At 49.0% G+C, this 23,373-nt stretch overlaps 1 protein-coding gene across 1 annotated transcript in view; it reads right to left on the bottom strand.

The window, feature by feature from the left end:
* LOC137547435 (hepatic and glial cell adhesion molecule-like) overlaps positions 1-21,270 on the bottom strand; it is a 97,212-nt gene extending 75,942 nt beyond the window's left edge. The window contains exons 1-3 of the mRNA XM_068271022.1: positions 21,003-21,270; positions 11,437-11,724; positions 7,486-7,722 (exon numbers count right to left, since the gene is read on the bottom strand). Of these exons, the coding sequence (XP_068127123.1) occupies positions 7,486-7,722; positions 11,437-11,724; positions 21,003-21,201 (724 nt within the window). The 5' untranslated portion in view covers positions 21,202-21,270. The remainder of the gene's footprint in view (positions 1-7,485; positions 7,723-11,436; positions 11,725-21,002) is intronic.
* Between the last annotated feature and the right edge of the window lie 2,103 nt (positions 21,271-23,373).

Genomic DNA, 23,373 nt, shown 5'->3' with positions numbered 1-23,373 from the left:
TTAAGGAGACTGAAGTGATTTAAAATACCCGTTTTTATTCAGCAGGCAGCTTCAGCATTATAATCCAAACTGATTTGCTGCATCCACGCGGCAGAACGAGGGCTCTATACCCCCCAATTCCCGGGGAAAAATTCCATGACTTTCCAGGTTGTGGATTTTGCTGCTCGGGGGAGGCAGAGCTTTGTTCTGTACCTCTGCCTCCAGTCCAGTCAATCTCCGCCTCCTTATGCCCCTCTCAGCGAAAGAAGACTGAGGGGCGGAGATTGACTGAAGTAGAGGCAGAGCTACTGCACAAAGCTCTGCCTCCTCCAGGAAGGATAGCAGAATTTTGCACCGGGGATTTAGAGGGGATTAAGATTTCGTTCTGCCGCAGGGATGCGGCAAATCAGTTTGGATTAGAACGCTGAAGCGGCCTGCTGAATAAAGACAAGTATTCTAAATCGCTTCAGCCTCTCTTTAAAGAAAAACTCTAACCTAGAATTGAACTTTATCCCAATCAGTAGCTGATACCCCCTTTTACATGGGAAATATAATGCTTTTAACAAACAGACCATCAGGGGGCGCTGTATGACTGATTTTGTGCTGAAACCCCTCCCACAAGAAGCTCTGGGACTGCGGTACTTTTGGCAGTTTGTTACAATGTAACAATGTTCACAGACAGGAAATGGCTGTTTACAGCTGTCTCTAACAGCCAAAACAGCTAGCAGCAGCTACATCACCTGCCCACAGTAAAAATGTCACCATGTAATAAATGTCAGAATGTAAATCAGGGAGAGGAAAGATTTTACAATGAGCAAACACTGACTAAATCATTTATACATAATTATGGTAAAAAATGAAGCACTTTTTTTACTACATCATTTTCACTGGAGTTCCTCTTTAAGTCTTGCCCCTTCTGCCAGGACAGGGGGAGGAGCCCCGGAGAAAAAAAAACTACTTTACTGGCAAGTTTCCATTTTTAGGTTTAGTCTATATATGTAACCCATTAACACCTCGCTTGCCAACAAAAGTGAAGAGGACCGATATTCATAGTGCGTTCTCAATCTCAAATAATGTCTGTATGTCATAAATGAACCTCTGATTATATAGCCCCGGGTATCTAACGGAGTAAAGCAGACGGCAGCAAGTACTCCGGAGAGCAATTATATAGCTTTAAGCATAACAATCAAACCAACGTTTCGTAATCTCACACGGCCCTTTTCTCACGGAGAGCGAGGAGTATTGAAAGGCCCAAGAATGCCGGCCGGAACATGCTCGTGATGTAGTGCTCTGAGCGGCCGCTGCACTGCACATATTACACACGTATGCTCATTATTTGCCTTGAGGAAGGGACCCTGCGACATCCTGAAACATAAGATTACACTTTTACAATAAAGACCACATCATTGCTTTTCGGAGGTCTTGCTGAGTCCTTGACCTTGTTTGTTGTGATTAGGGAGGAGTCATTCATCTCTGACTTCATCCTGAAAAGTGCTGGTTGTGCGCCCCTCACTCACCCTCCGCCCTTTCCATAGAGCAGGGAACATTTCTGTATAGATAAAACCCTGTTCAACCTCTCCCTATCCACATGCACCTTCCCCTCAGACTTCAAGCAGGCCACTGTACTACCCCTGCTCAAGAAACCCTCCCTCGACCCCTCGCTACCCTCCAACTACCGCCCGATCTCCCTCCTCCCCTTTGCCTCAAAACTCCTTGAGCGTCTGGTTCACAAACGCCTGACCCAGTACCTCAATGCCAACTCACTGCTAGACCCACTGCAATCTGGATTTCGGCCTGCCCACTCAACCGAAACTGCTCTTACCAAAGTGGTCAATGACCTTGCCTTAGCTAAAGCTGAAGGTAAATACTCCATTCTCCTCCTCCTTGACCTTTCAGCAGCTTTTGACACAGTAGATCATCCCCTACTCCTCCAGTCCCTCCAGTCCATGGGCATTCACGATCTCGCCCTGACCTTTCATCCTACCTCTCCAACCGCTCCTTCACGACCGCCTTCAATGAGTCCTCGTCCACCCCCAACCACCTCTCAGTGGGAGTCCCCCAAGGCTCGGTCCTTGGCCCCCTACTGTTCACCCTATACACATCCTCCATTGGCAAGGTTATCTCCTCCATGGGTTTTAACTATCATCTGTATGCAGATGACACCCAGATCTACCTCCACACCCCTGACATATCCACCACTACCATGGACAAGGTCTCCTCCTGCCTATCTGCCATCTCCTCCTGGATGTCCGCTAGGTTCCTGAAACTAAATCTAGACAAAACGGAATTCATGATCTTCCCACCCCGGCCATCCACGAACCTCCCAGATGTGCATGTCACTGGTAACCACACTACCATTCGCCCTACCTCTCAAGCCCGCTGTCTGGGTGTCACCCTGGACTCAGCACTCTCCTTCACTCCCCACATCCAAAACCTCACAAAGTCCTGCAACTTCCACCTTCGTAACATCTGTAAGATTCGCCCTTTCCTGACCTCTGCCACCACCAAACTCCTCATCCATGCCCTCATAATTTCCCACCTTGACTACTGCCATGCCCTTCTGTCTGGTCTTCCTATGACCTGAACAGCCCCACTGCAGTCCATCATGAATGCGGCAGCCAGAATTATCCACTGCTCCCATCGCTCCACCACAGTGGCTCCCCTCTGTGAATCCCTCCACTGGCTTCCTATCCAGTCCAGAATCAGATTCAAGATATTGTGTCTGACCTACAAATCCGTCCACAAAACCTGTCCAACCTACATTTCCGATCTTACTCAGAGATACACACCAAGCCGCTCACTCCGCTCCTCCAATGAACTTCGCCTGACCGTCCTCTGCATCACCCAGTCCCATGCACGCCTCCAGGACTTCTCAAACACTATGGAACTCCCTACCTCCACCCATTAGGGCAGCCCCCTCCTTCAACATCTTCAAGAAAGCCCTCAAAACTCACCTTTTCACTCTGGCCTACCACCCCTCACAAGTGCTCTAAACATACAGCTGAACTCTGGTCCCCTACCTTTCTTGTCCCTACCTCTCACCCTAGATTGTAAGCCTTTGGGCAGGGTCCTCCTCCTTGTGTCTCCTACCTGATCATGCACCTCCATTACTGTGCACCCATGCTATGCATCTGAGTGAACCCAACTTGCCTAATCTCCATGCTCCATCCAGTGACTAAGCATTACCTTGTACTAATACTGTGCTGTGTGATCTCCATGCTCCCCTCCAGTGACTAAGCATTACCTTGTACTCATACTGTGCTGCGTGATCTCCATGCTCCCATCCAGTGACTAAGCATTACCTTGTACTCATACTGTGCTGTGTGATCTCCATGCTCCCCTCCAGTGACTAAGCATTACATTGTACTCATACTGTGCTGCGTGATCTCCATGCTCCATCCAGTGACTAAGCATTACCTTGTACTCATACTGTGCTGCCTGATCTCCATGCTCCATCCAGTGACTAAGCATTACCTGGTACTCATACTGTGCTGTATGATCTCCATGCTCCCCTCCAGTGACTAAGCATTACCTGGTACTCATACTGTGCTGTGTGATCTCCATGCTCCCCTCCAGTGACTAAGCATTACCTTGTACTCATACTGTGCTGTGTGATCTCCATGCTCCATCCAGTGACTAAGCATTACCTTGTACTCATACTGTGCTGTGTGATCTCCATGCTCCATCCAGTGACTAAGCATTACCTTGTACTCATACTGTGCTGTGTGATCTCCATGCTCCCCTCCAGTGAATGACTAAGCATTACCTTGTACTCATACTGTGCTGTGTGATCTCCATGCTCCCCTCCAGTGACTAAGCATTACCTTGTACTCATACTGTGCTGTGTGATCTCCATGCTCCCCTCCAGTGACTAAGCATTACCTTGTACTCATACTGTGCTGTGTGATCTCCATGCTCCCCTCCAGTGACTAAGCATTACCTTGTACTCATACTGTGCTGTGTGATCTCCATGCTCCCATCCAGTGACTTAGCATTACCTTGTACTCATACTGTGCTGTGTGATCTCCATGCTCCCATCCAGTGACTAAGCATTACCTGGTACTCATACTGTGCTGTGTGATCTCCATGCTCCCCTCCAGTGACTAAGCATTACCTCGTACTCATACTGTGCTGTGTGATCTCCATGCTCCATCCAGTGACTAAGCATTACCTTGTACTCATACTGTGCTGTGTGATCTCCATGCTCCATCCAGTGACTAAGCATTACCTTGTACTCATACTGTGCTGTGTGATCTCCATGCTCCCTCCAGTGACTAAGCATTACCTTGTACTCATACTGTGCTGTGTGATCTCCATGCTCCCTCCAGTGACTAAGCATTACCTTGTACTCATACTGTGCTGTGTGATCTCCATGCTCCCATCCAGTGACTTAGCATTACCTTGTACTCATACTGTGCTGTGTGATCTCCATGCTCCCATCCAGTGACTAAGCATTACCTTGTACTCATACTGTGCTGTGTGATCTCCATGCTCCCCTCCAGTGACTAAGCATTACCTTGTACTCATACTGTGCTGTGTGATCTCTATGCTCCATCCAGTGACTAAGCATTACCTTGTACTCATACTGTGCTGTGTGATCCCCATGCTCCCATCCAGTGACTAAGCATTACCTGGTACTCATACTGTGCTGTGTGATCTCCATGCTCCCCTCCAGTGACTAAGCATTACCTCGTACTCATACTGTGCTGTGTGATCTCCATGCTCCATCCAGTGACTAAGCATTACCTTGTACTCATACTGTGCTGTGTGATCTCCATGCTCCATCCAGTGACTAAGCATTACCTTGTACTCATACTGTGCTGTGTGATCTCCATGCTCCCTCCAGTGACTAAGCATTACCTTGTACTCATACTGTGCTGTGTGATCTCCATGCTCCCATCCAGTGACTTAGCATTACCTTGTACTCATACTGTGCTGTGTGATCTCCATGCTCCCCTCCAGTGACTAAGCATTACCTTGTACTCATACTGTGCTGTGTGATCTCCATGCTCCCCTCCAGTGACTAAGCATTACCTTGTACTCATACTGTGCTGTGTGATCCCCATGCTCCCATCCAGTGACTAAGCATTACCTTGTACTCATACTGTGCTGTGTGATCTCCATGCCCCCTCCAGTGACTAAGCATTACCTTGTACTCATACTGTGCTGTGTGATCTCCATGCTCCCCTCCAGTGACTAAGCATTACCTTGTACTCATACTGTGCTGTGTGATCTCCATGCTCCCCTCCAGTGACTAAGCATTACCTGGTACTCATACTGTGCTGTGTGATCTCCATGCTCCATCCAGTGACTAAGCATTACCTTGTACTCATACTGTGCTGTGTGATCTCCATGCTCCATCCAGTGACAAAGCATTACCTTGTACTCATACTGTGCTGTGTGATCTCCATGCTCCCATCCAGTGATTAAGCATTACCTGGTACTCATACTGTGCTGTGTGATCTCCATGCTCCCCTCCAGTGACTAAGCATTACCTTGTACTCATACTGTGCTGTGTGATCTCCATGCTCCATCCAGTGACTAAGCATTACCTTGTACTCATACTGTGCTGTGTGATCTCCATGCTCCATCCAGTGACTAAGCATTACCTTGTACTCATACTGTGCTGTGTGATCTCCATGCTCCATCCAGTGACTGACTAAGCATTACCTTGTACTCATACTGTGCTGTGTGATCTCCATGCTCCCATCCTGTGACTAAGCATTACCTTGTACTCATACTGTGCTGTGTGATCTCCATGCTCCATCCAGTGACTAAGCATTACCTTGTACTCATACTGTGCTGTGTGATCTCCATGCTCCCATCCAGTGACTAAGCATTACCTTGTACTCATACTGTGCTGTGTGATCTCCATGCTCCATCCAGTGACTAAGCATTACCTTGTACTCATACTGTGCTGTGTGATCTCCATGCTCCATCCAGTGACTAAGCATTACCTTGTACTCATACTGTGCTGTGTGATCTCCATGCTCCCCTCCAGTGACTAAGCATTACCTTGTACTCATACTGTGCTGTGTGACCTCCATGCTCCCATCCAGTGACTAAGCATTACCTTGTACTCATACTGTGCTGTGTGATCTCCATGCTCCATCCAGTGACTAAGCATTACCTTGTACTCATACTGTGCTGTGTGATCTCCATGCTCCATCCAGTGACTAAGCATTACGTTGTACTCATACTGTGCTGCGTGATCTCCATGCTCCCATCCAGTGACTAAGCATTACCTTGTACTCATACTGTGCTGTGTGATCTCCATGCTCCCCTCCAGTGACTAAGCATTACATTGTACTCATACTGTGCTGCGTGATCTCCATGCTCCCATCCAGTGACTAAGCATTACCTTGTACTCATACTGTGCTGTGTGATCTCCATGCTCCATCCAGTGACTAAGCATTACCTTGTACTCATACTGTGCTGTGTGATCTCCATGCTCCCCTCCAGTGAATGACTAAGCATTACCTTGTACTCATACTGTGCTGTGTGATCTCCATGCTCCCCTCCAGTGACTAAGCATTACCTTGTACTCATACTGTGCTGTGTGATCTCCATGCTCCCCTCCAGTGACTGACTAAGCATTACCTTGTACTCATACTGTGCTGTGTGATCTCCATGCTCCATCCAGTGACTAAGCATTACCTGGTACTCATACTGTGCTGCGTGATCTGGTTTTCTTGTATTCCTGTATTGTCATATTGCTGTATGTCACCCCGAAATATTGTCTGTAACCTAAACTAATATCCAGCGCTGCGTAATATGTTGGCGCTTTAGTAATACAATAAATAAATAAATAAATAAATAGAGGGACACTGATAGCCCAATATAGTGTAGTAAGCACTGGTATTATTATTATTATTATTTATTAGATTTATATAGCGCCAACATATTACGCAGCGCTGTAAATGCAGATGTGTGGAAAAAGTATGTGCAATATACCCACAAGAGTGGGTTACCACACAGGCAACCACTGTATAGGCAGGTGAGGAGATTAGACCTGTCCCCACTCAGGGTTAAGAAGTCGCTATCTGTAGATCAAGGAAAAAAGGGGGTAACACCCCTCCACCAAGGGTGGATATGTATGACGTAGTATGGATACAGAGGCGCCAGAAGGGTAAAAAGAGCTAAAACGTATAAAAATGAGGAGGTAGGGGTGGACTTACCTCCTCCGGGCAGACACAAGAACATGCCGATGGTGCTTGGCCTAGTGCCAGATCTGTTTTGTATCTGCTCCATCTTATTGCCTGAGGAAGCGGAGCACTCCTGCGAAATGCGTTGTATTTTACTGGAGTATGTAAATAAATTGTTTTGCTGAAAATTGATGGGCATTTTCTTGTGTCTGCCCGGAGGAGGTAAGTCCACCACTACCTCCTCGTTTTTAAACGTTTGAGCTCTTTTTATCCTTCTGGCAGCTCTGTATCCATACTACGTCATTCCTGTGTAGATAGCACACTATGCGGGCGTCAGTCACCTGTGCCAATCATGGCTCACCTGGAATCGGGTGGATTGTTATGGAGGTTCTATTCTCAGAAGCTGGATTTTTGATGACACAGGTGAGCGTTAAATCCTTCTTGAGTCTCAGTGTCACGTATGTCGGTTTGGAGGACACCCTTGCTCCAGTGGAGTTCAGCCACTCATAGCTGGTGACATCGCTCTCAGCAGACTTGCACGTCACAATTATTTCCTCTTTAGTACTGGAATCATTGATGGTGGGCTTGGAAAGACGTTCTGGAAGAAAAGGACATCAGTCAGACAGGAAACACAAGCAGCACAGTGCGGTCCTTACAGGGAACGTGTTCTGGACAAATATTTTAAGGTAACATTGCGATCAATGCATTTTATGGTATTTTTAATTTAAGTACATGGAAGCGTTTTTTTAAAGGAGAACTGTAGTGAGAGGTATATGGAGGCTGCCATATTGATTTCCTTTTAAACAATACCAGTTGCCTGGCAGCCCTGCTGAGCTATTTGCCTGCAGTAGAGTGAATCACACCAGGAACAAGCATGCAGCTAACCCTTGTCAGATCTGACAAAAATGTCAGAAACACCTGATCTGCTGCATGCTTGTTCAGGGGCTGTGGCTAAAAGTATTAGAGACAGAGGATCAGCAGGACAACCAGGTAACTGGTATTGCTTAAAAGGAAATAAATATGGCAGCCTCCATATACCTCTCACTACAGTTCTCCTTTAAAGAGAACCTGTATAAAAAAAAAAACTGTCCCTGGGGAGGGGAAAGCCTCCGGGTCCCAATGAGGCTTCCCCCTCCCCTGTAGCTGCAGGCAGTCCAGCGCTGGCTCCCCCGAATCCTCCTGCAATCCTCCCCGACAAGGCTTGATATATTTACCTATCCGTGATCCTGCGCAGGCGCAGTAGCGCCTCTTCCTTTGGGCTAGGCGGAGATAGCCAAACCCGATCATATCCGTTCTACTGCGCAGACGTAAAAGGACTCTCACCTGCGCAGTAGAGCGGATCGATCGGATTCAGCTATGTCCGCCTAACGAAAAGCCACTAGTACGCCTGCGCAGGATCACGGAGATGTAAATATTTACATTTCCGCACTTTGGCCTCTATTCATGAAACATTTGGGGCGAAAAAATTAGTGGAGGGAAAATACCGCATCAGTATTTTAGACTTCTGGGTGGTCATTCATAAAAATGTTGTCAGCTGCGATAACAGAGCGGAGATCTCCTGCTGTAGGCTGGCGGAAGGCTGTCGGTACGCATGCGGAAACAGGAGAAGCTGGCCGAGTCCCTCCGTGCGCTGCTCTCTCTGCTGCTGCTTGGGAGGTCTGTCCCATTCACTTACATGTACTCAGCACGCTTCTTGCTACATCCGAGGAAGCTGTATTTCCCGTCCACATACCGCTTCCTCTAAACTTTATGAATGGACATTTTGTTACTTTTTCTAGATAAATCTAGAAAAACACTGGAGAAGGTGGAAATTTCTCGCTCTGCTGGGGGATTGTAGATTTTCATGCGGGAACAGCTTTTATGAATGCCCACTTTGCTAAATGGTCGGGAAAGTCCGCTGTTTTGAGCGGTAAACTTGCGGTACAGTTTTATGAATAGAGGCCTTTGTGGGACCAGGGCAGGCTAACAGAGGCACGCAGGAGGACGGGGGAGGCTAACAGAGGCACGCAGGAGGACGGGGGAGGCTAACAGAGGCACGCAGGAGGACGGGGGAGGCTAACAGAGGAACGCAGGAGGACGGGGAGGCTAACAGAGGCACGCAGGAGGACGGGGCAGGCTAACAGAGGCACGCAGGAGGACGGGGGAGGCTAACAGAGGCACGCAGGAGGACGGGGGAGGCTAACAGAGGCACGCAGGAGGACGGGGGAGGCTAACAGAGGAACGCAGGAGGACGGGGGAGGCTAACAGAGGAACGCAGGAGGACGGGGGGAGGCTAACAGAGGCACGCAGGAGGACGGGGCAGGCTAACAGAGGCACGCAGGAGGACGGGGGAGGCCTCGTTAGGATCCCCCCTCACGAGAAGTACCCCCCAGAGGAGTATTTTTTTTTTAAAACACAAGAAGGACCCGCAAAGCGCTTTTTGGTGTGACAGGGCCCTGAGAGTGAGCTGGGGGAGAGATGCAGAGAGCGCTGTTTCTGCCTGTGGGTGCTCTGCAAGTGTCTGAATCCATCCACCCTGCTGTGCTGCCGAATTAGAATAGTAACTATCCAGCAGCTACAGTTATGCCATAGTTACGGTAACATGCAGAACACCACATCCTCCACCTATGTGGTAGGGCCCCCCACTGACCCGGGCCCCTCTGCAGGGGTGATAGGTAGGCCACTATGAATCACAGGAAGTAGCAGGACGAGTTGTCACTGCGTTTGCCTTCCTCAGTCGACGTGACAATGATTGTTGGTTCCGCTGAAACGTTTGGCTGTTTCACAATTTACAATGGAAGTGTAGACATGAAGCCGGGAATACGAGTAAACGGGTGAATAATCCCATCTCTGTGTAAGACGATGCCGAGCGTAACATTTCTGCACCCACATGAAAATAGGTGGGTGTACAGGCGCTCGACCATAAACAGGGGAGAAAGCTCAGTCGCACGCAATGAGATTGTGTGACCAGCAGGGGGCACTGCGTACAGATATACCTCTCACCCCCCATCACTGACCTGCACACTAAGAGCTGCGAAAATAATTATAACAAACCCTGGTGCGCAGGACAGGTGGGGCCCCAGGTTCTACCGCCACTCGGGACCCCCAACCCGCATGCTACACCAGAGAGGAGCTCAATACTCCGGCTCTGTAAACCTTTAGCACTGTGCTTGCCCCGAGGAAGCGGGATCAGATCCGCGAAACGTGTTGCCTGTGCTTATTATATAATATTGACATATGTGACTGTCGTTTGAGGTAAGCCACCTCCCCCTTTTTCCGATTTTAGTGTTTTTTAAACTAGTCTTATACATTCCTGGGCGCTACATTTCCCTATTGTACACCAGGAGGGCCCCACTGCTCCCACCACCAGGGAAATTACCCACAACTGCCCCTCAATTGAAAGCCAAGCACAAGAGAAGCGAATGCTCACTACCAGACAGCGGTCTGCCATTTACAATGGTCCAGAGCCAGCCTGTCAGCCAATAAGGGACACATACTTACCAGAGACATAACATTTCTTCTAACCTCTTGCGGACGGCAGTAGCTGAAATCTATGCCCCGGTTGTGTCCTGTTATTCCTGCCAGGGCGTAGATTTCAGCTGCTCTCCCCACGCAGACCCGCCGCTCTCGCCACGCTGACATCGCTGTAGCCCGATCGCGTCGCTGACATAATCACAGCAAAGTCGTGTCCGCCGGTCATTGGCGCCCGGACCTGTGATCACTGACAGCAAATTACAGCTCTGTTCTGGGGAAAAAAGAAAGTCGCTGGTCCTGAAGAGGACAGAGACCATGGGAGCTGGAAGATTTGCTAATATGGGGGAGGGGCATAATGCTTCATCATAGCGTGTATACATACCTGCAAAAATCTTATTTCCGGGGCTCCTTCCTCTCTTCAGACTCTGCCATAGAATCGGTTCAATATCCTCGAACAAGCATCCCGCACCTCTATCCTGACACGTGTGCAGCCCCCCTTCCTCTCCAATGTCCTCACTCCCCCACCCTTCAGTTGGTTGAGGAGGCGGAGTGGAAGTGCAGAGACCGTCTACCAGACTTATGTTTAGTGTGTCATGACATCATCATTATGTGCCTGCACCACCAGAACCTGGAGAGGGGCACAAGTGACCTCATCACAGCTGGAGCACATGGACACAGCACCCCGGCGACCATGCTATGCTCAAGGCAGTGACATCACATGCAGGGAGTGTTATTTTGCCTGCCCTGGAACCGGCATTATACCTATATCTGCATTTAATCACACACAGGGAGGGTCAGTGGTGTTATTGTGTCTGCCCTGGAACCAGCAATGTCTATATGTGCATATAATCACACTTACCGTACACCGTGAGCTTGTAATCTGTCTCCTGGAATCGGTTATCTATCAGCGCCTCTGCCTTGTAGTCCCCGGCGTCCGTCTTGTTAAGACCGGTTATAGTCAGACTCCCATTCTGCTGTATAGACGACCTGTCTCTGTTACGATAAAACGTTGGAGGCTGCGGTGGGATCAGCTCCATGTCCACATACTTATCGCCATTCACCTTCCAGTTTATCTCTGTGGGAGTCCCAGTGAACTTTGCTACCAGAGTGATGTTTCCTCCGACCACAGCGTTTGTATCTCCCTGCCCTGTAGAGAGAGGAGGGAGAAATCACCTTCACGCTGACACCCAGGCACGTGCAGCCAGGAAGGGGTAACAGCTATATAAGCCCTGCTGCAGATGGATAGTATGAAGGTGCATGAGGGATAGGGTGTGTGGCTAGGTATATGGGGGAAGTGGGGGTTAGGAAGGAGGGATAGAGGGTGTGGCTAGATATATGAGAGGGGCGGGGTCACAACAAACATACAGGCAGTCGGTATATTACTAAATTATTATTTATTAAGTGTCGACACATTATGCAGCGCATGGGAGTATGGGAGGAGAGGAGCCAGGCCAGTGTGGTGTCAAGTTAGTCTTATTATCGAGTTATGATAAGGGCTTGTTTGCACTATACAGCACAGGAGCAAATGTGTCAACCTCGGGGGCAGCTCTTGCAATCCCATTCATTGCTATGGATAGGATCGCCGGCACAGTCGCCCAAAAATGCAGGCAGCCATGCGCTGCGATTCAGTGGTGACCCGCAGCTCATGTATGGAAACATCAGCATACCACCCAACATTGTGAGATAAGAGGGACACTTAAGCCACACCTCTTCCCTGCCCCTGATCACACCCCCATCACACCCCTAGGCACACAAAGATTTCATAAGAAAAATGTGTTTTATTATTCAAACCACACTGGTCCTTTCTATCCTGGTTCATTTTCCTTCATTTTAACATTTTACAATTAGTAATATATCCATTTAAAAAGGATGCTTAATACAGTTTAGACTAGAGAAAATTAAACATGTTTTCAGTAGATAAAATACATACATTTACACAGATCTGTCCATCAGTCCTGAAAGAGGGACACATGAGGGGGAAAGAGGGACAGAGGGAGCTATGTATACACATATTACACAGATCTGTCCATCAGCCCTGAAAGGAGGGACACATGAGGAGGAAAGAGGGACAGAGGGGAGCTATGTATACACATATTACACAGATCTGTCCATCAGTCCTGAAAGAGGGACACATGAGGAGGAAAGAGGGACAGGGGGAGCTATGTATACACATATTGCACAGATCTGTCCATCAGTCCTGAAAGAGGGACACATGAGGAGGAAAGAGGGACAGGGGGAGCCATGTATACACATATCACACAGATCTGTCCATCAGTCCTGAAAGAGGGACACATGAGGAGGAAAGAGGGGCAGGGGGAGCTATGTATACACATATTACACAGATCTGTCCATCAGTCCTGAAAGAGGGACAAATGAGGAGGAAAGAGGGACAGGGGAGCTATGTATACACATATTACACAGATCTGTCCATCAGTCCTGAAAGAGGGACACATGAGGAGGAAAGAGGGACAGGGGGAGCTATGTATACACATATTGCACAGATCTGTCCATCAGTCCTGAAAGCGGGACATGTGAGGAGGAAAGAGGGACAGGGGGAGCTATGTATACACATATTACACAGATCTGTCCATCAGTCCTGAAAGAGGGACACATGAGGAGGAAAGAAGGACAGGGGGAGGTATGTATACACATATTACACAGATCTGTCCATCAGCCCTGAAAGAGGGACACATGAGGGGGAAAGAGGGACAGGGGGAGCTATGTATACACATATTACACAGATCTGTCCATCAGTCCTGAAAGAGGGACACATGAGGAGGAAAGAGGGACAGAGGGGAGCTATGTATACACATATTACACAGATCTGTCCATCAGTCCTGAAAGAGGGACACATGAGGAGGAAAGAGGGGCAGGGGGAGCTATATATACACATATTACACAGATCTGTCCATCACTCCTGAAAGAGGGACACATGAGGAGGAAAGAGGGACAGAGGGAGCTATATATACACATATTACACTGATCTGTCCATCAGCCCTGAAAGAGGGACACATGAGGAGGAAAGAGGGACAGGGGGAGCTATGTATACACATATTACACAGATCTGTCCATCAGTCCTGAAAGAGGGACACATGAGGAGGAAAGAGGGACAGGGGGAGCTATGTATACACATATTACACAGATCTGTCCATCAGCCCTGAAAGAGGGACACATGAGGAGGAAAGAGGGACAGGGGGAGCTATGTATACACATATTACACAGATCTGTCCATCAGCCCTGAAAGGAGGGACACATGAGGGGGAAAGAGGGACAGGGGGAGCTATGTATACACATATTACACAGATCTGTCCATCAGCCCTGAAAGGAGGGACACATGAGGGGGAAAGAGGGACAGGGGGAGCTATGTATACACATATTACACAGATCTGTCCATCAGCCCTGAAAGAGGGACACATGAGGGGGAAAGAGGGACAGAGGGAGCTATGTATACACATATTACACAGATCTGTCCATCAGCCCTGAAAGAGGGACACATGAGGAGGAAAGAGGGACAGATGGAGCTATGTATACACATATTACACAGATCTGTCCATCAGTCCTGAAAGAGGGACACATGAGGAGGAAAGAGAGATAGGGGGAGCTATGTATACACATATTACACAGATCTGTCCATCAGTCCTGAAAGAGGGACAAATGAGGAGGAAAGAGGGACAGGGGGAGCTATGTATACACATATTACACAGATCTGTCCATCAGTCCTGAAAGAGGGACACATGAGGAGGAAAGAGGGACAGGGGGAGCTATGTATACACATATTACACAGATCTGTCCATCAGCCCTGAAAGAGGGACACATGAGGGGGAAAGAGGGACAGGGGGAGCTATGTATACACATATTACACATATCTGTCCATCAGCCCTGAAAGAGGGACACATGAGGAGGAAAGAGGGACAGATGGAGCTATGTATACACATATTACACAGATCTGTCCATCAGTCCTGAAAGAGGGACACATGAGGAGGAAAGAGAGATAGGGGGAGCTATGTATACACATATTACACAGATCTGTCCATCAGTCCTGAAAGAGGGACACATGAGGAGGAAAGAGGGACAGAGGGAGAAACTTTCTCTCCAAAAGAGGGACAGTTGGGAGCTATGCATCAGTCAATGCATCAATTTTCTACATTTATTTTCAAGAATCACAATCAATTTTTCTGATTAATTTTAATGCCTGGTACACACCATGCAATTTCCCATAGACGGGTTGAATCGATTATTTCCGACAAGTTCAGTCTGATTTTCGATACATTTTTTGAATATTCAGCGCAGCGTAATACAATACGTCAGCCCTGCGTAATATGTTGCCGTTTTATAAATACAATAAATAAATCACTTACAGTGCTGCCTATAATTATTCATACTCCTAGCAAATTTTGACTAAAAGTTACTTTGGTACTTATCCGTTAGCCGGGCGCATCCGGCAGGTGGCGCTAATTACTATTCCCCCTCCAGGCCGACATGGATAGTAGGGAAAGATGTTTCTCTGGTGGAGTTTTGTCGCCACCTAGAGGATGCGCCCGGCTAACGGATAAGTACCGTTACTTTTATTCAACCAGCAAGTAATTTTCTGACAGGAAATTACATAGGTGTCTTCTTAAAGAGGAACTGTAACGACAAAACGTCCCCTGGGGGGTACTCACCTCGGGTGGGGGAAGCCTCAGGATCCTAATGAGGCTTCCCACGCCGTCCTGCGTCCCTCGGGGGTCTCGCTGCAGCCCTCCGTACAGCTGTGACGCAATATTTACCTTCCTGGCTCCTGCGCAGGCGCTCTGATGCCTCTCGGCGCCGAAGTAGGCGGAAATACCCGATCGCCGTCGGGTCTGCTCTACTGCGCAGGCGCAAGTTTCCGGCGCCTGCACAGTAGAGCGGACCCGACGGAGATCGGGTATTTCCGTCTATTTCCGTGCAGAAAGTCGCCACAGCGCCCCCGCTGGAGCCAGCAAAGGTAAATATTGAACTGACAGTCGGCACAGTCGCCGGCTGTTCGGAGGGCTGCAGCGAGACCTCCGTGGGACAGATGATGGCGTGGGAAGCCTCATTAGGATCCTGAGGCTTCCCCCACCCGAGGTGAGTACCCCCCAGGGAAGGTTTTTGTTGTTACAGAGTCTCTTTAATGATAATAAGATGATGTACAAGAGGCATTACTGTGGGGGGAAAAAAAAAACACATTTCTCAGCTGTTATTTACATTTGAGCAAAAAGTGTCTAGTCCAAAATTATTCATACCCTTCCCAAACTGTCACAGTCTGTGGGAAAATCCAAAGTTCTATACCATTCCAAATACTCCAAGCTGTTCTAAAGCATCCTAATTACCCTGATTAATTGGGAACAGCTGTTTTAATCAACTCAACAGGTGAAAAACAGCAGCTCTTTGCAGTTGGTTTGTGGACAGTCATGGCTAAGACAAAGGAGCTCAGTGAGGACCTGCGGCTGCGCATTGTGGCTGCTCACAAGTCAGGAAAGGGCTACAAGGCCATTTCTAATTGTTTTCAAGTTACAGTGCAAAGTATTATTAAAAATACAAGATGTTCCGCACTGTGGAAAATCTCAGAGGATGTGATCAGAAGTCAAAAGTGACACCTGTGCTGGCCAGGAGGATAGTGAGCAGTGCTGCCAACTTATCCCTTTAATTACTGACATAAATACAGGTTCTGGGGCTACTTACACATAATCAGTGCCTTAACTGCATCTACCTAGCCACAAAACCTGTATAATTCATATTTGTCAGCAGGGCTGTGGAGTTGGAGTCGGAGCAATTTTGGGCGCCCGGAGTTGGAGTCGGAGTCGTTGATTTCATAAACTGAGGAGTCGGAGTTGGAGTCGGATGATTTTTGTACAAAATCCACAGCCCTGTTAAGTATTAGACTAAGGACTTGAGGAGTCGGAGTCATTTTGGGTACTCGGAGTCGGAGATTCATAAACTGAGGAGTCGGAAGATTTTAGTACCAACTCCACAGCCCTGTGTGTCAGTAATTAAAGGGCCCGTTTCCACTTGTGCGGTGCGGAATTGCCGCTGACTAAATAAATCGCATGCGGGTGCGATTCCACATGAGTATTTTACCGCGATTTTGCATAGGTTAGTATTTATGTGATTTTAACCATGTCACTGCCTGTGCGATTTCACATTAGTTTCTATGTGAAATCGCAGTAAAATACGCATGCAATTTCCCTATTAAATACATTAGCAGCGATTCGCATAGCGGTGTGCGGGGTATGAATTCTCTGCTCTTCCGTGCAGATTTCTCCCGCACAGAAAAACGCTCAGGATTACTGACAAGTGGAAACAGGGCCATCCACTTGTATTGGCTGTGCGAATCCGCATGCGGATTCGCGATAGTGGAAACGGGCCCAAAGGGATGAGTTGGCAACACTAATAGTGGGAGAGCTGAAAAAGAATCCAAGGATCACCACCAAGGCCATCCTGGTGCATCTGGGCTCTGCTGGTGGCAATGTCACAAGGCGGACAATCCAACGGACACTGCTCACTGCTGGGTTCCACGGATGCAGACCAAGGAGGACGCCACTTCTCCAGATAAAGCACACAAAAGCTCGCTTGGCCCGTGCAAATGCTCATCTGGACAAAGAAGGCTTCAACCCAAAGGACACATCCCTCACTGTCAAACATGTTGGTGGGAGCCTAATGCTTTGGGGGTGTTTTTCAGCCAATGGACCAGGGAACCTAATCACAGAAAACGGTACCATGAAAAAAGAGCAATACATGAGGATTCTCAACGACAACTTCAGGCAGTCTGCAGAGAAACTTGGCCTTGGCCACCACAGCAGGACAATTCAGCATGACAATGACCCAAAACACACAGCAAAAGTGGTGAAGAAATGGTTAGCAGACAACATCAACGTTTTGGAGTGGCCCTGCCAGAGTCCTGACTCAAATCCAATTGAGAATCTATCGAGTGAGCTTAAGAGCAGAGTGATGGCAAGAAGACCCTCCAACCTGAAAGATTTGGAGCTCATTGCTAAGGATGAATGGGCAAAAATACCTGTGGAGACATGGAGAAAGCTGGTCTGCAATTACAGGAAGCGTTTGATTGCTGTAATAGCCAATAAAGGCATTTCTATTAATTATTGAGAAGGGCGAATGATTTTGGACTGGACACTTTTTGCTGTAAATAAAAGCTGAGAAATGTCCCCCCCACACAATAATGCCTCTTGTACATCCTCTTATCTTTCGGGAGACACCTAATGCCATTTCCCGTCAAAAAAATAGTTGCTGGTTAAATTAAAGTAACTTTACATCACAATTTGCCAGGGGTATGAATAATATGGGCAGCACTGTATGTAGAGAATCTAATGGAAATCACATTGAACCTGTCGGAAATAATTGATTTGTCCCGTCCATCTGACGGGAAACTGCACAGTGTGTACCAGGCATTACATTTATAATACTCTGAGCAATGTACTACACGCTTATTCAATTATTCCCCTATTACAAAATAAAGGAATAAAAACTCTGAAAACATTGCTTTGGTCTATACATTAGCAGATTGACAATCTACCCTACACCAGTCAATTTTCATAAAATATGATCAGAAAAATCCACCACTCCTGATTGACTTATATAGAAACAATCGGGAAATCTGACTAAATTTCCCGCTTAAATTGGAAAAAAAAAAAATCACTTTCAATTTTTTTGGGAAAACTAAGTATCGAATTGCCACAAAACTGGATCCTCTATTGTATCATGTGTGGCCACCTTTAAATGACAACTGTAGCGAGAGGTATATGGAAGCTGCCATATTTACCTCCTTTTAAACAATACCGGTTGCCTGGCACCCCTGCTGATCCTCTGCCTCTAATACTTTTAGCCATTGCCCCTGAACAAGCATGCAGCAGATCAGGTGTTTGTGACATTATTGACAGATCTGACAAGATTAGCTGCATGCTTGTCTCTGGTGTGATTCAGACACTACTGCAGCCAAATAGATCAGCAGCGGTGCAGTGCCAGGCAACTGGTATTGATTAAAAGGAATTGAATATGGCAGCCTCCATATTCCTCTCTCTACAGTTGTCCTTTAACCACCCTGGCGTTCTGATTAAATCGCCAGGGTGGCTGCGGGAGGGTTTTTTTTAAATAAAAAAAAAACTATTTCATGCAGCCAACTGAAAGTTGGCTGCATGAAAGCCCACTAGAGGGCGCTCCGGAGGCGTTCTTCCGATCGCCTCCGGCGCCCATAATAAACAAGGAAGGCCGCAATGAGCGGCCTTCCTTGTTTTGCTTATATCGTCGCCATAGCGACGAGCGGAGTGACGTCATCGACGTCAGCCGACGTCCTGACGTCAGCCGCCTCCGATCCAGCCCTTAGCGCTGGCCGGAACTTTTTGTTCCGGCTGCGCAGGGCTCAGGCGGCTAGGGGGGCCCTCTTTCGCCGCTGCTCGCGGCGAATCGCCGCAGAGCGGCGGCGATCAGGCAGCACACGCGGCTGGCAAAGTGCCGGCTGCGTGTGCTGCTTTTTATTTCATTAAAATCGGCCCAGCAGGGCCTGAGCGGCAGCCGCTGGCGGTGTTGGACGAGCTGAGCTCGTCCAGACCGCTCAGCTGGTTAAAGTTTTATACATACCTGGGGCTTCCTCCAGCCCCATCAGCATGGATCGCTCCCACGCCGCCGTCCTCCGCTGTCTCTGTCCGCTGGTACCAGGTCCTGTCATTTCGGCCAGTCGACGCAAGTGCAGTGCGCTCCCTCTGTACTGTGCAGGTGCATGCGTACAGAGCCAGAGGGAGCCCCTGTGCATGCGGAAGACTGGCCGCGTTCGGCGGAAGTGATGGGACCCGGTACCGGCTATAGAGGCAGCGGAGGACGGCGGCGTGGGAGCGATCCAGGCTGATGGGGCTGGAGGAAGCACCGGGTATGTATAAAATCTTTTCCTATTTTTTAGTAGGTTCATCTCTGGTTCCCTTTAAAAAGCATACCTAAAGCGAGAGGTATATGCAGGCTGCCATATTTACTTCATATTAAGCAATACCAGTTGCCTGGCAGCCCTGCTGATTCTCTGCCTCTAATACTCTTAGCCACAGCCCCTGAACAAGCATGCAGATCAGGTGCTCTGACTGAAATCAGAATGGATTAGCTGCATGCTTGTTTCAGGTGTGTGATTCAGACACTACTGCAGCCAAAGAGACCAGCAGGGCTACCATGCAACTGGTATTGTTTAAGGCAGGGGTCTCAAACTCGCGGCCATTTGCGGCCCTCGATACATTATTTTGTGGCCCTCGCTGGCAAAAGCTTCCTTATAGTTCGCTTCAGTGCTCCCAAGTAATCCGCTGCATCCCCGCCGCTAAACGAGGGCTGCAGAGCCCCCAAATCGCCCGGTGGGCAATCCGCTGGCATTTCCTGGAAGGGGCAGAGCTTTCAGCTTCAGCTCTGCCCCTCCTGACATCGCCGCACGGATCGCCGCCTCGCCCCGTCCCTCTCTGTGAAGGAAGAGTGAGAGGGGCAGGCAGAGGCGGCAATTGATGTCAGGAGGGGCAGAGCTGAAGCTGAAAGCTCTGCCCCTTCCAGGAAATGCCGGCGGATTGCCCCTTGGGCGATTTGGGGGCTCTGCAGCCCTCGTTTTGCGGCGGGGACACAGCGGATTGTAATGGGAGCACTGAAGTAAACTATAAGGTCAAATAGGCAAAATAGTTCGCTTCAGTGTGAATTTGATTTTGAAATAAAAATCAATGCAAGGGACGGTGGGGGGGGGGGGGGGGGGGGGGGGGGAAGGAGCGGGAGCTGCTGATTGTGAAATCCCTTATACGGCCCAGCCTCATCCTGACTTTGCCTCCTGCGGCCTCCAGGTAAATTGAGTTTGAGACCCCTGGTTTAAGGGCTGGTTCAGACGGGCGCCTGCGGAGCGTTTACCGTCCGCGTTTGGGACTTGGCGTTAAACGCTCCCATTCAAGTGAATGGGAGCGTTTGTATGAGGCTTTTACGGGCGTTTACGCGAACGCGGTGTTCGGATCCCGATTTTCCCTGGTGTTCAAGGCGCCCCTGGGGGCTACATGTAGAGTCCTGGGGCGGTTAACCGCCATGGGTAATGTTCCCCTAGGGGAAGAAAACCGCCGACCGCATCCGAAAGCTACGCAAAGGCTGCTGAAAGGCCAAACGCGTCACCACCGCGACGCCACCAAACGCAACGCCACAGAAAGCCGAGGAAGACGCCCGTGTGAACCAGCCCTAACAGGAAATGAGCCTGGCAGCCTCCATGGCCCTCTCACTGCAGCTGTGCTTTCAGGTGGGACACTCCTGTGACAGGCTGTGCTGGGGGGGATAGAGCGGGGAGTGACGTCACAGGGGGCGGGGCGTGCACAATAGGGGTCCGCAGGGCTGTCAGTCAGGGTCGCTGTAAGTCTATGGGCCAGTACAGGGGGCGTGGTCAGAGAGAAGCCCCTCCCCTCCCCGGGCACTCACCCTGACACGCGGCCGCCAGCAGCAGGAGGAGGAGGAGCGCTGTCACCGCTGTGCTGCGGGGCGAAGCTCGGGGCCCGGGGCCGCCAGACGCCATGACTCTTCCCCGAGAGGAAGTCACGCCTCTTCCGCTACCGGGGAAACTGAAAGCCACAGCGGGGCCCGCCCACCGGTGACGGAAGCCTTCAGGACTCCGCCCCATTTATAATATATCATTATGGTTGTTGCGCATGTCATATTTGGGCTGCCGGCGTGACGTCATGTGCTGCGGCCCCGCCTCCTGCCGCTCGCGCTGCGGGAAGGCAGAGGGGAGGGCGTGGCCTGTTGTACGGGAGGGGCGGGGCCTGATGTGCTGCGCTGTGTGGAGTCGGGCGTTTCCCCGCCGTGTCCGCCTCACCTTGTGAAGCTCCGCCTCCGAGTCACCGCCCACCTTTCGCTGCAGAGACTGGTAGGGGGCGTCTCCCCGAGTGACGTGTATATATATATATATATACCACACAGCCCCACCCCCCACACCTGTCTGTACAGCCCCTCATAGCTCCTAACTGTCCCTCTTTCCTCCTCATTTGTCCCTCTTTCTATGTAAATATATATATTCCTCTACTAAAAATGTGAATGACCCTAAACTTTATTCCCAACCTGTAAATGGATTGATTACTAATTGTAAAATGTTACTATGAAGGAAAATGAACCAGGATAGAAAGGATTTAAATTGTAAAACAACATATTTTTCTTATGAAATCTTTATGGTATGCGTGACTAGGGGGCGTGCAATGGGCGTGGTATAAGTGTCCCTCTTTCTCATCTCAATAAGTTGGGAGGTATGCAAATCCCTTTATACATCAGAGCATATGATCCTGTGGGAAGCAGTAGATTTGGGCGCATGAGACAAGTGGACAAAAAGGGCGCCCCATTCACTTCCATTATAAATATCGTTTAATGGGCGCCGAACAGGGAAAAAAAGGCGCCGGAGATTATTAACGTTTTAACAAAGGCGCCCGGAGATTTTTAAGGATTTATAACTATGTTTGTGATGATTTAACTTTACAAAATGAGCCCGTGACGAATAACGTTTATACAGATACTAAATCACTATTTCTAAAACATTTCTAAAACATTATTATCCACCCAAAAAAATTATTTACATTTTTTTATTTACATTTTTTATTTATTAATGTCTGTAAAACATTATTATCCATAGGGGTCTTAGGTTTAGGCACCACCAGGGGAGTCTTAGGTTTAGGCACCACCAGGGGGGTCTTAGGTTTAGGCACCACCAGGGGGGGTCTTAGGTTTAGGCACCAACAGGGGGGTCTTAGGTTTAGGCACCAACAGGGGGGTCTTAGGTTTAGGCACCAACAGGGGGGTCTTAGGTTTAGGCACCAACAGGGGGGTCTTAGGTTTAGGCACCAACAGGGGGGGTCTTAGGTTTAGGCACCAACTGGGGGGTCTTAGGTTTAGGCACCAACTGGGGGGTCTTAGGTTTAGGCACCAACAGGGGGGTCTTAGGTTTAGGCACCAACTGGGGGGTCTTAGGTTTAGGCACCACCAGGGGGGGTCTTAGGTTTAGGCACCAACAGGGGGGTCTTAGGTTTAGGCACCAACAGGGGGGTCTTAGGTTTAGGCACCAACAGGGGGGTCTTAGGTTTAGGCACCAACAGGGGGGTCTTAGGTTTAGGCACCAACAGGGGGGTCTTAGGTTTAGGCACCAACAGGGGGGGTCTTAGGTTTAGGCACCAACTGGGGGGTCTTAGGTTTAGGCACCAACTGGGGGGTCTTAGGTTTAGGCACCAACAGGGGGGTCTTAGGTTTAGGCACCAACTGGGGGGTCTTAGGTTTAGGCACCAACAGGGGGGTCTTAGGTTTAGGCACCAACAGGGGGGGTCTTAGGTTTAGGTACCAACTGGGGGGTCTTAGGTTTAGGCACCAACAGGGGGGTCTTAGGTTTAGGCACCAACAGGGGGGTCTTAGGTTTAGGCACCAACAGGGGGTCTAGGGGTTAGGGATAGGTACAGGGAGGGTTTTTAATAAACGTAAATATAAGTTTCACTTTACAAACAGGGAAGATTAACGTTTTAAGAATTGCCGATCTCATACACATTATTTAGTGATTTATAAATTCTTAAAACACTATTTATAAACGAAATTCTACACAATATTTCTATAAACGATATTTCCATTTAACGTTTATACCACGCGCCCTTTTTTCCCGACGCCCTTTTCGTACGTACGCGATCCTGTGGCCGGGAGTGTCCTGCGCAGGTGCAGTACTAGCAGATTACTACTGCACAGCATGCTTCCGGCGACAGGAGCGTGATGAGGACGCGCGCGGCCAGCGCAGTGCACAGTGACAGAAGGGTAAGCGAGCCGCGGC

Source organism: Hyperolius riggenbachi, chromosome 2, assembly GCF_040937935.1.
Source record: "Hyperolius riggenbachi isolate aHypRig1 chromosome 2, aHypRig1.pri, whole genome shotgun sequence".
Lineage (NCBI taxonomy): Eukaryota > Metazoa > Chordata > Amphibia > Anura > Hyperoliidae > Hyperolius > Hyperolius riggenbachi.
The sequence above is the reverse complement of the archived record's forward strand: the minus strand, read 5'-3'. Positions and strand labels throughout refer to the sequence as shown.